Here is a 17,852-nt window from a genome sequence, read left to right on the forward strand (position 1 = left end):
CAACAGGCAGTAAATAAAACGGAGTTAACTGAGTTACATTTTTTTTTTTGCGCATTCTAAAATTTAAATGAATCTCCATAGTTAATGCTTTAACTTTGATATCCCTAGAGGAAGTGGCACTCTGTAATACAGTACTTTATAGAATGTTCAACAGTTTGTGAATGATGATTGATTAATTTCTTGCTACTCCTTCTGTTGTGTGCAATTTGCTAGCGTGGGCAGCATAATGCAGACAAACGCAGAAGACTCACAATCAATTACTACAGATGACTGAGTAAGCTGCAATAATATTAGTCTTTTTTTTGTGGAGGATAAAGAACATTTTTGTTTGTTTTTGATGATGACATTTTTTTTTTCTGTTGCGCAATATTTTATGGCTGGGTGGACAATGCAAGACTTTCCCTCACATGTCCGCTAGGGTGAGCCAAATGCCAAATTCTAAAACGGAACTTAACACTACAGTTACACAAACAGTCATCGTTTTTGTCATCACCGTGTCCCAAAATAAATAAATAAAAAAACTAATATTATGATATATTTGGAACTTAATTGAAAATAAGTTGAATATATGTGTTGTATTCTCACTTCATTAGGTACACCTGAGATTTAAAAGGAAAGATGGATCATTAATTCTGCCTTTACAAAAATAATAATGAACATAAAAACAAAACAAAAACAAAAAATCATAAAAAAAATCAGAGTTACAAAATATGTTTATTCGTCATATAAACAACTATCAAATTCTATGGATTGGGAGACAACAACAAAAAAAGCAATATCAAAACACATAAAAAAAGTTTTGGGGTTTTTTTTTTGTCCGGCAAATCACTTTTTTACAGTCAAACTGACATATTATAATATATTCTTTCTTCACTCACAAACACTGCACAGATGATTCATTGATAACGTTAGTAAAAGTTTTTGGTGTTACGGCGGAGTTTGATTCGCTCTGCTTTTTTTTCCCCACCATGCTGCCGCTTTGGAGGCGCCGATCACAAACAGCTGAGTTATATATTTCGAATCATTTGATATTATTAGATTCCATGTGCGATGTTGCTTGGCAACCTGATCAACTCAAACAGCTACGGTCATCATAATGGCACCCTGAGTTATATATTTCGAATCATTTGATATTATTAGGTTCCATGTGCGATGTTGCTTGGCAACCTGATCAACTCTCACTCACTTTGCACATGAGCACGGTATTCCGATTAAATTACTTTCAAATGATTTGTTCATTACAGGAAGGAGAAATAAATGCTCTATCAAAGTAGGCTGTTTGATGAGCCACGCACAAGTCACTGGCAGTGATATAAGTATAACTGCCGCATTTATGCTGGGGGAGGGTCGACTCGTGATATGCAGGGCAAACCTAGAAACTCAACAATATTAAAAATTTGAGTGAGTTTATTTGGGGTGGGGGGAATCTACAAAATTAGATCTTGCACTTAATGTTGGTTTCTTGTTCAGCAGTTTTGTGCCGTCCTTGAATTGTTATTTCTATGCAAGAGAGCCTTTTGCACTGCGAAAAAAAAATCAGTATGTGGTTATTTTATTGATTGATTCAAACCCTTTGTTGTTGGGTTAGGATCTTTGATACACGCATTGAAAAATGCATTATCAACAATAATTATATAAAGAGCACGTATACTAAACCTATTTTGTCCATGTTTAAAATAGCATTTTTGTCGTACATCTGGTTAGGAAGTGCGTAGTCCTATGTGTTCCCCCAGTGGCCCACTTCAGCATTGAAGTTACCCACCCCCTGGTCTAAATCTTGTTCATATTGGCGTGTAATTCCACTGTCCACCACTAGATGGCTGCACAATTATTTAGTTTGAGACGGTGAAAATTAGAAAGAAGTGGAACAAAACAAAGTCCACTTATGTACTGGAGGCTTTACTCTAGTCGACTTGATGGAGCAGCATGAATGTAGTACTTCCTAAATGTACGTACAAGATGTTCTATACTGAAGCAGAATCGATTAAGGCCAGCCAAGGATGTTAAAATAATTTCTAAGCTGCGGATCTCTGCTCGTGAAAATATGGAGAAGCTGCTGAAAGTTGAAAAAAAAATTTTTTTTTTTTTTTGGGGGTGCTGGACCTGATTCATTTAATTTCTGCACTTTTTCAATGGGAAAAGTTGATTTCAGAGTGATTGACAGAAGGAATTCAACTTGCAAGTCAAGGTACCACAATGTGCTTTACAGGTCTGAGGGCGAGGGAGGTTGGGGTCTACTCACGAGTCCTTCGCCTCGGAGGAGGTGGTGAGCGAGGAGCGTTTGGCTGTCCCGTAGAGTGCGTAAGGAGGAGTGGAGGAGGAGGGTAAACGGGGAAGAGTGCATGTGGAGGGAGGGACGGGCGGTCTTTCGGAGGGGCAGTAGCCGGGCGAGGAGGAGCGCGGTTTGGGTCCCCGGGCGAGCGACGACGTGGATGAGCCGGAAAGGGGCGACGTCCTGGGGCCGTACCCCAGGACGCCCGTGCTCATCAGGAACTCCCGGGACCCGTACGCTGGCGGGGTGGGTCCCCGGGCGCCCTGCGGTCGGCCGGGGTCCGGCGGTAGACTCCGGCGGCAGGGAATGTCGTAGACGCAGGCGTCCGGTCCGAACAGGGCTTGGGAACGGACGTGGAGGCGCAGGGTGCGCTCCCTCTCCTCCATCTCGCGCCGCTCGTGAATGGACGCCACGAGGGCTTTGGAGAGCCCGTCGAAGCGGGATGAGGCAGCGGGCGCGGCGGACTTCTGGGGAGTCGAACTCACGTCCCGGAGGTTGTCGCGAAGACTTTGGGTCTTCGCGGGCAGACCCGCTGGACTGAGATCCCTGGACATGAGGCCCTGGAAAGCAGGCGAAGGCTCTCTTTGGATGAACCCCGGGAAGGAAGGGGAGGGGTCTCGGGACGAGAGACCCTGCAGAGAAGGCGACGGGTCTCCGGGTTGAGGGGAATGCCGGGCGACGCCCACGAAGACTGGGCTGTAGGTGTGAGGGCCGCGCTGCACTGCGCCGACGTCCGGACCCAGGCTCATGAAGTAGCCCGCCGCGGGCGCCCCTCTGTGGGGGCGACACTGGGGGTCAGCGGTGGTGATGAGGTTGTCGTAGGAGCCGCCGCTGCTGCTGCTGCCGCCGCCGCCGCTGTGGTTGGCCTGCGACTTAGCGCTCATGTGGCGGCCGCCATGTTTGAGGCTGAGCGAACGCGAGCTAAGCGTCATGGCCCCGGAGAGGGTGGCGGTCTGCAAGGGGGGCAAGGCCCCCCTCAGGGGGCTTCCGTTGGTGTCCAAGCGGAGGTCGGGACCTTTGCTGTCTCCCGGTGGCTCGGAGGTCTTCAGTAGCTACACGTTAAAGACGAACAACATTGCTTAGACTGCAAGCCGTGTCGACAACATATCCCAGCTGATGTTTGGGTGAGAACTGCACTCTATAAACAGTTGGCTCAAAAATCACCCAAACGGAAAAGTTGGTTCAAATGACTTCAACCCCCCAAAAATTGGGTTGCTTTGTACAAAACAACCCAAAATTGGATTGGTTTGTATAAAACAACCTAAAAAATTGGGTTGTTTTATGCGTTATTCATTTGAGCCAACCTTTTGGGTTATTTATTTTACCCCAAAAGTTGAGTTGTTCCCTTTTTGACTCAATTTGGGTTATTTTGGATTGTTTTAGAGTGTGGGGCACACCCTGGACTGGTCTCTAGACAATCACAGGGCACTCAGAGACAAACAAGCATTCACATCAAGGTTATAATAGTTAATGAAAACGAATAAAATAACTGAAACCACAATTGAAAAAAACTGTTTAGTTAAAACAACACTGCGTCATGTCAGTTTTTGTTGATTATGGCGGTGCCATGTGGACAAAAGCGGTAGTGTTTTGACAAAAATCAACCACATTTCCCATGCGTGCCAGCGCGTAGTGTCGTGAAAGAGAAAGTGAGTATGCCGTAAAGCAATTCAGGATATTTGCATTTTTTGGTGTGCCAGGGTATATCCCACCCTCCTCAAAGTTGCTTTGTGCCAGTAAAAACGACACAGACCCCCACCAGGGCATGACAAATGTCCCATTCAACTATTTGTAAGTCGATGTTTCATCAAAAAAGTTGTGAAAAAAATGTTATTAAGGTCAATTTCTTCCCCAGTGCTGCTTTAACGAAATAAAATAAAAACCAAAATGATTTTTAAGAAATCAAAACTATCCGATACTACAGCTTACATTCATCAAATCAATTCTAATTAGAGTGGAAATGTCCTTTTTTTTTTTTTTTTTGGCAATTAATAACATAGTCGAGCTTTCGGGGTTCACCTGCTCCGGAGGAATGGGCGACGATCCTCGGGATATGGCCTCCAGGACTGGTCGCAGCTGAGGCACAGTGGGAATGGAGACGGGGATGATGGATTTGGTGTGGTGGCCCATCTCTGAAGAAGGGAAGGAAGAGAAAAAAAAAGAATGTATGAACTGCAAATAATAATTTGTTAACTACAAATAATGTATATATATTGGCCTGTCTATGCCAGTGACATATAGTTACAGGCAGAAGAATGAAATATCTCTATTGTCTTTTTAGTCTGAAATTATTTTTGACACGCTTCCCATTTATTTTTGGCTGTAATTCACCTGCCGACCACTGGAATGCAGCAGACTTTAAGTTTGATACTGTAAATTGGAAAGAAGTAGAATGAAAACAGGAAGTATTTCAGTTTCTCGTTTTGCTGAAGACGATCTAATATCAAATCCTCTTCAATCCTGCTCTTTACGCCTACGGGAAGCAATAGCTGTGGGTCCATTTTATAATGTACATCTTTGGGCATGATTATTGACGTATAGCGTGAGATGACAAGTTTGATAGTTTGTGTTAGGCTTTGCTCTTGCTTTCTCTCAATATCTTATGTTTTTAAATGTGTTTGTACTGTTTTAAAAGTGTATTTAAAGACTTTTTTTTTTGCCATAAAACATGCCTGCTTTTAATTGGGGAGCTTAGTAAACAGCAGAGAAGGCCTTGCTAGCCCTGTCTGTACCTTCCAATGCGGTTAGGTGACTTTTCAGCAGCCCGTGTTCTGGTTTGGGCGGCAAAGGGGGCGGACTTTTCTGCGGCTCCGGTCCGGCAGAGGCTTTGCTGTGTTTGCCGTTGTCGCTCACTTTGACGGACAGCTGCCTGTCAAGCTCCGGTCTCAGGAAGGGAGGCTGAATATGGATCACAGACTTCTTGCGAGGCCTGGCCGAGTACCTGGGGATCACAAAGAGAATCTCAGCAGCCCACCATTTTGAGGGCGCCCACCATTCTACCCCAAACTTGTATTGTTATATTATTATTATTATTATTATTATTATTATTATTATTATTATTATTATTATCATTATCATTATTATGAAAACCTGATGTGCTCGATACAAAAGAAGAGCAGATTCGGAATCAACACAAAACATTAACTGGTATTATTACAAATGTAAGTGAATTATTATGAGGCTAAAAAAAGTAAAGTATGAGGAAAAAAATTATGATGAAAAAGTCGCAATTTATGAAGAGTGAAGTTGAAACCATGGTAATTAAGTCATATTATTAACAAAAAGGTACCATTCTTTCCACAAGAAATTAAGAGGAAAAAAAGTCCTTATTTCACAGTATTACTGTATATATTATAATGAGAGTGTAGTTGAAATATTATGAGACTAAAATTTTGAAAGGTGATGTGTTACCTTGGGGAGATGGGACTGCACACCAGGTACTCCAGATTGTTACAGCAACCTCGCGTGAACGGATTTGCTCCTCCTTGAAACTTCCCGGTGACCTGTGGGAAACACAAATGAGCCGCTCAAAACTACAGCGAAGGGAGACAATGGGCATGCAGGTCTCTTTTATATGAATACTACACTACATGAACTCAAAATTCCGAGGCAACATACCTCGATAAAATTTTACGTTTGCCAATTCAACAAACTACTTGAAGTTTTGCTAATGTGAAAAATGTCTTTCCCCACATTTTCAACAAAGAAAAATAATTGTACCTTGTATTATCGACCAATTAAAAAATATAAGTAAAAACAACTCAGCAAATTGTTTTGGAGCAAACAACTTGCTTGCTTTGTTGTGCTAACTAACCTGGTTGCCATAAATGGCAATAATTACATTTTGAAGTTGTTCCAACTAAAATGACTGTTTTAGCCCCAAAAAATACAAGTTGTGTTGTTTGGTTTTTTTTTGTTATTTTTTTTTTTTTACAGATTAGTCAAGATCAGAGTGTAGTTCCAATTTTGACAAATAGAGGGTAGTCTACTATTGCACTCAGCATTTTCCCTGATTCATAAATGCAATTCCAGGCCACATTTATCCAGCCCACACAACAATATGGACAGACTTGTTCATTGGTGGTGCGTCCCCGCGACACCAGGAATAGATGAAAGCCCGTGAGGCCCAGAACGGGGAGGAGAAACAGGCCCGATATGCTGATCACGACCAAACTGTTTGGAACGCTGTTAAGGAAAGAAAAGAAGCAAACTTGACATCTTCTCCGTGTGCCTGCAGCAAGGATACGTGACGGTGCAGGGCAGCTTCCACAGCTGGTCCGTGTGGTGCAGCACAAAGATGAGGCCCAAGCTGAACACGCAAACCATGTGACCGGTGAGGGACAACAGGAAGAGGAAGAAGTAGCGGTAGTTGCGCCGCCCGATGCAGTTGTTCACCCACGGACAGTGGTGGTCAAAATCCTGCATGGTGCCACAAAAAAAAAAAAAAAAGGCTTGTATACAAGAATGAAGCTGTCATCTATATTGCAAAGAAGAAGGGAAAATACCACATTTTTCACATTTTAAGATGAAATTTTACGAGCAAAAAAGTCCAAAGTTTACATGATTAAAGTAGCAATTTTACCAGAAAAAAAGTCATAATTTTATACCAATACAGTCTGAATTTTCCATGTGAAAACTTTTAATTTCACAGGAATCATAATTTTATTCACCATTTTCTGACTTGAGGAATACAAAGACCTATTCTTACGTCAATGTAGATCACAGATTCACAAGGAAAAAAATCATCTAAAGTTTACATGATCAAGCCAATAATTTTATCAAGAAAAGTAGTCGTAGTTTTGCACGATAAAACTCGTAATTTTGTAATGGGGGGAAAAAAATGCTAACTTTGACAATGAAAGCAATAATTTTACCAGGGAATAACGTCATCATTTTACACGATTAAAGAGCTTCATTTATGATTCAGTTCACAGAAAAGTTCACAGTTCTGCATGATACAAATCATAATTTTTCGGGTTAGTTATTTTTTTTTTACTACAGCAAAAAATCTACCTGATAAAAGTCATAAGAAAAGAAAAAGAAAATCCTAACTTCCACGATTAAAGTCATAATTTTACCAACAAAAAGAGTCTTAATAAAGTAAAGTAGACATTTTTATGTCGGAAAAAAATAATCAGAGCTGGGCATTTTATTAAAAATCGAGCATCCGTGATTCGTCATCCATCTGCAGTGTGGGTACCATTTCGTCGTCCGTCATTCGCCTTTTTTTCTGCGGGGAAAAAAATGGTACCCGTCTATAGGCCGGTCCGCCTCTAAATTTACACGTACGTCCGTCTGTGAGTCCGACTACACTTTCACTCCGCTTCCCCTAAACAGAGTAATTTGAACCAGAGTGTGACAAGTGGATGTTAAGTGTCAATAAGTTTTAATCCATTGAGTACTTTGATGAGAGTTTATAGTAGAGACACCTGAAAACTGTTGGAAATGTTGAGAAAAAAAAAAAAGACCTGTCTCTGGTTACATATTTTACGTTTGCTTCTCAAAATTTTTGAGGCTGGAACATCAAAGTATTTTTATTTTTTTTTTTAATATCAACATCCCAACTCTCTGAGAAATTGAATTTCCAGCGAGGCTCCAAAGTACGAGAACAAAGGATTAACCTGATTAATGATCTCTCTCTCTCTCTCTCTCCCCCCACCGCTATGCCCGTCGTTCACAACAGAAATCCTTTTTTTTTTTCTAACTTTTTCTCCCACTCACAAAACAATAATACAAGCCTACCGTGCCTACCTCACTTTAAAAAAAAATTTAATTCATTACCGCTCCACCATCTCTATCATCCATTTTCTCAACGCACGCACATTTTGGATCAACCGTTGTCCTTCACAGGGCAGTCATTAAAATACTCAGACATTCACCATTTGAAAAAACATTATTATCATCAAATTGATTGATGCAATCTGTCGACCGATATCGATACAATACGTCGATGAGTGATACGATATGATAGGATGCAAAACGATATGATACTAGATACCATAAATAAGATTGAGTGTTAGATAGATACAATATGATGCAATGTAACACAATATGAGACGATACCAGACAGATACAATACGATACTGGGTAGACATGATGCAGTGCTAGCTTGATATGATACAGGAGAGCAAAAGGCTACGTTTATGGTGCAAAGCAACAAAATGGTCCAAATAACGACTAATTCCTCACAAATGGTGTCAATAATAATATAATACCATAAATAAATAATAATAATATATGATACACATAAAATAAATGATTCTAAGATAGTTGACTTGACTTGACCGACCTCCACGCAGCGATCGCACACGCTGCAGTGCGAGCATCGCGGCGGCCTGTAGAAGTGACAGGAAGCGCACCACTTCATCCGCACTTGGATGCCCCTCACGTCCACGTTCTTGTAGAGGGGCGCACGGAACTCGTCGTCCTTGTCTTCGTCCTCGCTGGCTGCCGGGTTGGAGGAAAAAGACGGCGAGTGGGGTATAACGTACGACGACACAGTCGGGCTTTCCATCAATTTGTTCACTCACCCATCGGGAGAACGCCGGCGTCCATAAACGTCGCCATGGTGAAGTTGGCCAACACAAAAAGGAAAAGGACAGCGCAGCACGGCGGCACGGCAGGGCAGATGGTCACTGCCAGCCACGGGCATCTGCAAATTGACACAAAAATGAATCATTAAAACTGCCGTAATAGCCTAACGTTTGCCCCAAATGGCCGCTTCAAATCAAAATGGCTGACTTCCTGTCTAATTTTTCCCGATAGTTTAAATTAGTTTTTATCGAAGCATTTTTAGTTTTTGCAAGTTATCAATTTTTCGGAAATGCTTCGTTTTAGTTGAGTTTTTATTAGTTTTATTATTATATTTAGTTTTGGTGTGTTGTTTTTTTTTAAATACATGGAGTATTTGTCGAGTTCAGGATTAAAAAAATAAAGGTCACTAAGTGTTGTGTAACAAAGCAAAGTAAAATACAACTCTCGTTTGACTTTCCATCTTCTCTGCGGACAAACATTTGTTTAAATACAAAATTTGTGAGGTTGATGGGTTTTTTTTGGGGGGGGGGGTCACAAAAGCGACAAATACCAATAAATGAAAGTTTAGACAGGCAGGCTTACCCTATTTTCACCCGACATTTTCACCACGACACACAGGCATGCAAAACTGGTGAGTTTTATTTTTGCTGCATCCGGCAAGTTTTTCAAGCCATGCACCGCATGAAACATAACAAAAACATATGATTTCACCAAAACACAAAATTGGTGAACATGCAAGTATTTTTTTTTCCCGCATCCAGCATGCTCTCCGGCCCAATAAAATCAATCAAAAATCATCAATCATCAAATCGAACAGTGTGTTGATAAAAGTGTGCCTTGTGAGTATCCATCCCCGTTCAGGTTGAGGTTAACGCAAATCAGGTCTACAACAAAGACTTTTGGGGGGGGGGATAATCTTCATCCCGTTTCCATTTCCCACGGCAGCAGCGCCGGATCCCAAAAGTAATTGTTTACAGTGAAAGATAAGCGAGTATTAGTGCGTGTTCATCACTGCTCCCACATCAGGAGGATTACCAAGGGACGGGGGTCCCTACGGGCTGTGGCGACACAATTATTTTCACTGGAGATTTGTTGATAATATGCTAATTGCTTATTGTGGCGCTTTTTGCCTCAAAATGGCCACAGATTAGAAATAAGGAAAACAATGCAATGAAAAATATAAATACTAAAATAGAGTACTGTAAGGCCCGCTGCCTTATTACTGTGGGCGTGTACATGGAAACGCACGGTGCTTTGATGATGTCACCGCCGTGTGAGATTAGACGGCGGATCTGAGTAATCAGGTTACACAGTGGGAGTACGAAAGGACCTCCGGGAATGTTCATAGTGTAGATTGAGATGAATAAAGTGGTCAAAATGTTCAAAAAGAAAAACAAAAATAAAAGTACACTACTGTTAAGTGAGTAGCTGTCCATCAATCACAAGTGAGCATGGGTGCTTTATGGGCAGGGGAGCGGGTAATGGTGGGGTAAAGCAGTGGGGGAGGGGTCCCCATTGCTGATGCCATGCCAGATGCAAACCCACTAATCCACCCCCACCCCACCGGATTATCAACTCTGGATTACAGGCCCTTTCTGACAGTCCATTGTGGAATCCTCACAGTGGATCACCAGCACCGCCGTCTATCCTGTATCATACAGTACTACAGATATACAATATACATCATTGCTCTTTTTTTTTTTCTTCTTTTTTTTGGAGTGCATTTATCCATTCAAAAAAAGGCTTCATTGCGTCATCAAAGAAGATTGCTAAAATGCAAGGAATTTATGAAATATAATTCAAATAATAAAAGGAACAATTAATTATTATACTACATTATGACATTTTTTATAAAACATTTGTATGAACAAATTGCATATGCATAAAAGTAGAATATTTTCAATGTATGTAGAAATAAAGGTAGGTAATAATTTTATGCAATGCACATTACATTTTCGGTGTAGGTTAATAAACAGATAAGAACAAACACATTAGAAATTTACAATACTACATAGATGAACACTGGATTAGATAGACAGACAGATAGACGGACAGATAATGACAAAAGACACAGATACAATTCTAGATACAATAAGATAGCTAAAATAGCTAGCTAGCTAGATATCTATTGTACAAAACAGCCCAATTTTGGGGGGGGTTGTTTTGTACAATACAACCAATTCTTGGGTTTGTTTTCTGCAATAAGAAAGTTGGGTCAAGTTGACCCAAGAAGTGGATCTGTCCATTTTATACCCAAATTGGGTTATTTTGAATCCAACTGTTTTTAGAGTGTATGGTGCAATACTAGATAAATACTAGATGTGATACTAAACAACAGAGCGAAAATAGATGATTACATAGACAGAAAAAAATGGGCTTCCAACTATGCTTAGTCCGATTATTTTTTTTAAGTTTCCCGTTTATCACCTACAAAATGGGCATCCGTCATGGGCGGATAAGCGGACCGGTCCGTCACCGCTAGTGAGTGTAGGCAGCGATACATCTAGAATACGACATCAGATAGATACGAGATAATAGGCAGACAACTGATAGTTGCTGAAAATAGCGCTAGAGAGAAAGTCAGACTGATGGAGGACGATACCGGATAGAAACGATACGATACTAGATAGTTACAACACTGCAGTCTTCGGTACTAGATAGCAGAAAAGGGGGCCTGAGTGATCCAAATCAAATGATTTGTATTGCAGCTGAGCTTGTCACCTAATTGGATCATGTCGCGACCATGTGACAAATCATTGGACTGATTTCTTGAGGACCAGATTACAATGAGGACGGACAGACGCCGCCGGGCCCACCCGGAGACCATCTGGACCACGGGGAAGGACACTTCATTACCCCAACAAGACAAGCCCCACCTAATGAAAAGAGCCCGGCCGGCAGAGCTGTATTAAATCACACACACACACACACACACCCGCGCACACGCAGTGTAAGCTGCTCACGTCGCCCTCATCCCCGCAGTGGGTCAGTGGCACAGCAGACAGTCAGTCGAGCTGCAAGTCAAATAGTGTCACTCTTACATTAATGACATCACTGCCATGTTGGATGACAGACACACACGCACCATCCAGTTAATATTAAAGACTAATTTAGGGTACATATAGTAGCTTAGCTATGATCCTATTGAAATTTGTGATGATGCTTTCCTAGACATTTTTTTTTTAAAGCACTTTGTGTACGTCATACACACACACACAGTTGATAAAGTTTGTACTGGAAGGCATGTAGACAAACTCCGGCTTCTTCCCACAGCACGAAAACATCGCTGTTAGGTTCATTGAAGACAGCTGGGTCAAAAATAACCCAATTATGGATTGACAACTGCTACTTGGGTCAATTTGACCCATAATTGGGTTTTTTTGTTGTTGTTTTTAGAAATCAATAACAAAAATTGGGGGTTGTTTTGTACAAAACAGTCCAAAATGTTAAGTTGACCCAAGTAGCGGTGAGTCTTTTTGGACCCATAATTAGGTTTGTTTTTTTTACCCAAATGTTTTAAAAAGTGTACAGTATGTGTGAACATGAATTTTTGTCTATACGCACCCCGCAATTGCCTTATCTTCTCTATTTCCTTTTTTCTTTTGGGCGGGCTGGGGCGTAACATTTAAAAGCAAGTTCAAGGTCTGCAGAACAAAAGCAGGAAGATGGCAAGGAAGAGTCAAGCGAGCCAAAAATGAACCCTCCAGGGTTGCTTTTCTCATACAAACACATCTGCCCAAACAAGGGAGGGATGGTGGAAGGATTTGAGTGCGTGAGGATGTGCAGATTTAACAAAAATCTACAAGCAATTATATCTGCATCTGCACCATGCCAAAGTCAAAGACTCCAGACTCAGGTTTTCCCAGATGGGAGGATCACATGGCGCTGACCAGATCCTAATCCTCCTGCATTCCCAACCCGCTGTCGCATTCCAATGTAAAAAGGCCTGGATGAACTGAGTACGTATAAGAGAAAGTGGGGCAGTTCAAAGGTCACTGCGGAGTTGAGCTGGTGAGGTGGGACAATTCATACAGTAAGCCAATAGCGGCCACGACCGGTCTGTTTGTTTCTTTGGGGCGTTTAATCTCCAGGTTTTAAAGACAAATGAAGCATGAACGATTTGAAATGGATCACAAGTGCTTACACCAGTGATGGAAGGTCAGGGTCAGCAGGGCCTTCTCTCTCTATATATATCTCTATATCTATATCTATATCTATATCTATATCTATATATATGGAGATATCTATATATCTATATCTATATATATATACATATATATATATGGAGACATACACATATATATATATATATATATATATATATATATATATATATATATATATATATATATATATAGCCTCTTTTTTTATTATTATATTATTATACAGTCTATTTTCTTCATTTTGCAGCCTTTCTCTTGGTTGCATTGCTTCTAGTCTGTGTAAGTGGATGTTAATTAATTTGTTTGTCCAATTAGATTTCAGCCTTGATGTGTTGCCATGTCAACCTAATCTGCCCACGGCCTTCAGAATTAAGTGGCCCATTAAATTTAAACTTAACAACGCAACTGTTTCTTTACCTAAACATATTTCAAATTCATCCTCACAGGGCCAGAGTGCTGGCCCTCGATGACGTCAGCATTTTTCTGTCCTCTGATCGGTCGGTCGAAGCAAAATTTGTGACAGCCAACTTTGACTAGCGAAACACATCTGAAGTAATCTGCACACATAAGCGAATTTCATAATCAGCATCTCTGGTGAGTCGGATGTCCATCCATCCACCCAGCCATTATCTGACCTGCTTACCCTCACGAGAGTCCGTTTATGTCATCTTGGATAAATATTGATTCTGTACTGCTCTAGATGATGTACATGGTACAGTTGCATATTGTTATATTGTGTTTTTGTATAGTCACGACAGTGGTGGTTTTAAGAGGTAGATTAAATGGGATGCGTCATCATGGACGGCCCAGGTACCAAATACACGGCCCGAAACTAGTTTACACGCACCACAAGTGGAGTTTTTCCAACCTTGCACCACAAATAGGTCAAAATATGGCTCCAAGGAATGATTACAACCTTTATGCAAACCGTCACAGTTCAAAAGTGTATTTTTTTTTTTTACGTTTAAACGTGTAAAATGGTAGGCTGCGACAGGCTGATGGGAAGGCGTCCTATCAGTAAAAGTGTGCCACATAGCTGTGTGTCCTCGGGGTGGCCTGCTGACAGCCAACCAGGTCAGTGTCATGGCACACGGGGGGCATCATATGCTCCTGTTTGTATGGGGGCGCGGGATAATTAGAGGAGGAAATTAGAATTGAAAGAAAAAACAGAGACGTAAATGGATGACTGTGTGGCTGAATGAATGGAGAGATGCAGAAATGAATGGGTGGGTGGAGAAACCAAACGGCAATAAATGGAAACATGTCGTCTTGGAAAGAGATGGATTTTAAGACAAATGCAAAGACAAATGGATTAATGATGGAACATGTTCGGTTGGATGAATGGATGATGCATAGTTGGATGCATAAATGGGTGGGTAGGCGGGTGGCTAAATGGATACATGTAAGCTCACTAAAAGATGGCTAGTGGGAAAGGATGGACGTACAGATGGACGGACACACAAATGGATGGATGATTGGATATGCGTGGATTGATATAGATATGTATCGATTTTCCCCCTTCTTTCAGCTTCAAGATTGTTTACATTTCTCCCATACACAGTTCTCAGGTCTTCATGTTTGCTTAACAGCAAATGCCGTTTTCACAGGTGAAACCCAGCGCCAAAACAAGCAATAACTAATATGTGTGCAATATCAATCTAACCCAAAAATCGAGAAACTAGAAACACCATGGAAAAGAAAAGTCCCAACAAGTTTATACCGGTTTGTAGAGGTAGCAAAAAAAAAAAAAAAACAGTACTTCGCTGTCATAAATGTGGTAATGAAATAATTGCGTTAACAGGTACACAACAATGGAACTACATTAACCCCTGGTTGACAAAGTGAGTCACTCACGTGAAGACGAAGAAGAGTGAGGTGGAGCCCACCAGGAGGCAGGCGGCGGTGCACACCGGGATGAAGGCGGACGCTCGGAGTGAGTCGGCGCCGCTGCCGGCCATCCTGCCCGTCCGGTCCATCCGTCCTCTCCGGCTCACACTCAAGTCTCAAACCGGCCGGCGCGCGGAAAAACTCCCTCGAACAACAACAACACATACATGTCCAAACGTGTTCCAGTAGGAGCAAGCAGGGGGGGGGGGAAGCAGGACGTGAAAAGCGAAGGCGGAAGAGAGACAGATGACAGTGCGCACGCTCGCTCCGGAATCATGCCGTCCTGTGAGCGCCTCCAGCCGGCACGCCGCCTCCGGCTCAGCCCGAAGGTGGAGCTTTCACTCGTGGGTGACGTGAAAGTTAACCACGCATCTCTTGCTGCCGGCGAGGTGTTATTTTTATTGACTTAAAATATTCAGTCTTTATTTCAAAATATGACTCCATAAGAAACCTGTTTAACACACGCCTCGGAATAAAAGGGACAATGATGGGTCGTCATGATTTTAGGCAAATATTAGTCATTAATGTGCAGCGTGTGGTCATGTTTTCATGCATGGGGCACATGACATTGGAGGAAAAATACTTTTACTATAATAATGGATGGATAGAATTTAATACCAGAGATTGGGCGAATAAAGGGTTGGATGCATAAATGGGCGGATAAAGCAATTTATGAATGCATAATTGGATTGCATTGAAAAAGACGGAAAAGATGGATGCTGGCAAGTAAGAAAAACGGATGCTGTTGTGTGCAGATCGATAGACACGTACTAATGAACGGTTTTGCTCTGAGCAACCAATCAGAAGACTGAAAATGCCGAATTTAAAATGAGACTGGTCCAACCTAGTAGTAGTTAAAATTACTTAGACCTACACTTGATTCTACTTTTACCCAAGGTGGGTTAATTATTTCGTGCCAGCAGATCGGATTTCGGCGTGAATACTGAAGTTGAAGGAAATTTAATGTCTTAGAAAACACTGGTGGTGGCTGGACAGTGGACAGGGATTGGGTTCAAATCCTAATCAGGGTGCATTGCCCATCCACGGGGTATGGGAGTCACTTTCTGTGTCAACCCATGACAGGGCAAAGTTGCTTCTTTGAAAAATGTTGGTAATAATATAATTATTTGTAATCACAGCTATCTGAAATGAAACCTGTTGGATCAAAATCTTGACCCAACATGCTTGGTCAAACCCTAAACCCAATGCGCTGGGATAAATAACCCAGCATTGGCTCAGTCCCTTTTAGACACAGCCTTGGGTTAGCGAATACACCCAGTTTGGGTTACTTTTAACCCGCCAGTTTTAAGAGTGTATATTAAACATGACATATGCCATTATGCTATTAGGTGAAAATTCGAATTTAGGTTGAGAATGTAGGTCAGTGCTTTTGATTGTGTTTAAGCCAAAAGAGAAGACCTTGCTGTTCCTGACCTAAAACCACTTGTCAAATTTGAACCAATTTCTAAATTCTTATATGTTTTGCTTTATCTCGTTTTAGCAACAGATGACATAAAGCAGTAACTTGTTTTCAGATTAACACCTGTCATCACAAAGTGAAGCTCCCTTGGGTAAAAGCTGCTCAAACCATGTGGTCGCTACAAGCTGATTGGTGCGCAGGCATCTCCTGCTCGTCTATAAAAGTCCAAAAGTCTGATTCGTCATCAATCCATACTTTCCGAGGCAGCTGTTTCGCAATCATGGACACTGAGGAATTGGTTGAATCCATCATCCGAGCAATCATGTTCCTGGCGGGGATCATCGGTAATAACTGGCTGGCCATCAGCTCCATCCCTTCCAGGAGATCCGGCATCTGCACCAACGATGTCCTCTTCATCAATCTGGCAGTCTCCAACCTCATCACCAACTACCTGGTGGACCTTCCCGACACCATTGCCGACTTCGCCGGCCATTGGTTCCTGGGCGAGGCCTTCTGCGGTGTCTTCCGCTTCTGCGCCGACCTGTCAGAGACCAGCAGCATCTTCACCACTTTCTTCATTAGCACCTTTTGGCACCAGAAGCTGGTGGTCTCCCTGAAACGGGGCGGCGGCCCCGTCAAGATGGACAACGTGGGCCTGGTGCTGGGCCTGCTGGCCAGCAGCTGGGCCACGGCTTTGGCTTTCAGCGTGCCGCACTTCTTCTTCGTGAGCGTGAAGGCGACCAATGAAAGCGAGGAGGACTGCGTGGACGTTTTCCCGGACGCCGTCTCCAGACAGACCTACGAGGTCTTCTACCTGACGCTGGCCAATGCCGTTCCTCTCGCCGGGTTGCTGTTCGCCAGCGGTCAGATCGTGGTGATGTTGCTGAAGAACCAGCAGCGAATCCGAAGTCAGAACGCTGAACTTGGCAAGGATAAAGCTCCTGAAGGAGCCGTCGGGGCAGTTTCCGGGCAGGGCGCCGCCTCGCCGAACCAGGTCTACACAGGCGCGCCCGCCTCCGGTTCCTGCCCGGATACCGGAAACGCCTCCGGGGGTCCGCCCAAGCCGTCCAAGGCGCACTCGGGGAAGCCCAACAGCAGCTCCCAAGTGCGGGCGGCCAAAAGCGTGGTGGCGGTGGCCAGCGTGTTCCTGGTGTGCTGGCTGACTCATCTGCTGCTGCGTATCAGCAATAACTTCCACACCTCCTCACTGGTGGTGGAGGTGGCCAGCTACATCGCAGCCTCCTACACCTGCATTATTCCCTACATATTCCTGTACGGAGTCAAAAAGCTCACATGCTCATGCAAAAGATAGCAGTTAGAGTGCATTTTATCGGCAACAATTCTTGGAAAGGGAAGCAGAAAAGTAAGAATACGTTTTTTTTTTTTTTTTTACTGTGCCATGACAAACGTCAGATCTGGAAATTACAACACCCCACACGAGACGGTTTGCAACCATATACGTACTGTAGACATACGATACTCACAAAATGCTAATTTGTGGTCATGAGGTAGCTGCGGCTCCGTATTGGGTAAGCAAATCGAGCTTCTCTACAATCATTAGAGATGTGTTTACCAA

General features: G+C 42.6%; 2 protein-coding genes across 3 annotated transcripts; one reads left to right on the top strand and one right to left on the bottom strand.

The window, feature by feature from the left end:
- Nucleotides 1-402: 402 nt before the first annotated feature.
- zdhhc8a (zDHHC palmitoyltransferase 8a) lies at nucleotides 403-15,288 on the bottom strand. 2 transcript variants are annotated; one of them, XM_086054330.1, is made up of 9 exons: nucleotides 14,824-15,288; nucleotides 8,803-8,924; nucleotides 8,562-8,715; nucleotides 6,519-6,691; nucleotides 6,343-6,445; nucleotides 5,684-5,775; nucleotides 5,005-5,213; nucleotides 4,292-4,404; nucleotides 403-3,324 (listed from the first exon to the last, which is right to left on the bottom strand). In XM_086054330.1, the coding sequence occupies exons 1-9, from the start codon at nucleotides 15,019-15,021 to the stop codon at nucleotides 2,239-2,241; spliced, it is 2,250 nt and encodes a 749-aa protein (XP_085910456.1). In that variant the 5' UTR covers nucleotides 15,022-15,288; the 3' UTR covers nucleotides 403-2,238. The 2 variants fall into 2 exon arrangements, with proteins under 2 accessions (XP_085910456.1, XP_085910457.1); XM_086054331.1 differs by having other exon boundaries at nucleotides 404-3,324; nucleotides 8,562-8,719; nucleotides 14,824-15,058.
- A 1,191-nt stretch (nucleotides 15,289-16,479) lies between these two features.
- Nucleotides 16,480-17,588, top strand: ora5 (olfactory receptor class A related 5). The gene has a single exon (XM_086053695.1). The coding sequence runs from the start codon at nucleotides 16,557-16,559 to the stop codon at nucleotides 17,586-17,588; it is 1,032 nt and encodes a 343-aa protein (XP_085909821.1). The 5' UTR covers nucleotides 16,480-16,556.
- The last annotated feature ends 264 nt before the right edge of the window (nucleotides 17,589-17,852 follow it).

This window comes from Filicampus tigris, chromosome 15, assembly GCF_054856515.1.
Source record: "Filicampus tigris isolate MCC_2025a chromosome 15, RoL_Ftig_1.0, whole genome shotgun sequence".
Taxonomy (NCBI): Eukaryota; Metazoa; Chordata; class Actinopteri; order Syngnathiformes; family Syngnathidae; genus Filicampus; species Filicampus tigris.

Bases quoted from the DNA above. Each gene is read 5' to 3' on its own strand.
- zdhhc8a (XM_086054330.1), bottom strand. From the start codon at position 15,021: ATGTGTTGTTGTTGTTCGAGGGAGTTTTTCCGCGCGCCGGCCGGTTTG. The intron at 5,776-6,342 runs GTCTGTCCATAT...TGTTTCCCACAG, and splicing joins GACGCACCACCAATGAACAA to GTCACCGGGAAGTTTCAAGG. The intron at 5,214-5,683 runs GTAACACATCAC...TGTGATCCCCAG, and splicing joins TGCAGTCCCATCTCCCCAAG to GTACTCGGCCAGGCCTCGCA.
- ora5 (XM_086053695.1), top strand. From the start codon at position 16,557: ATGGACACTGAGGAATTGGTTGAATCCATCATCCGAGCAATCATGTTC.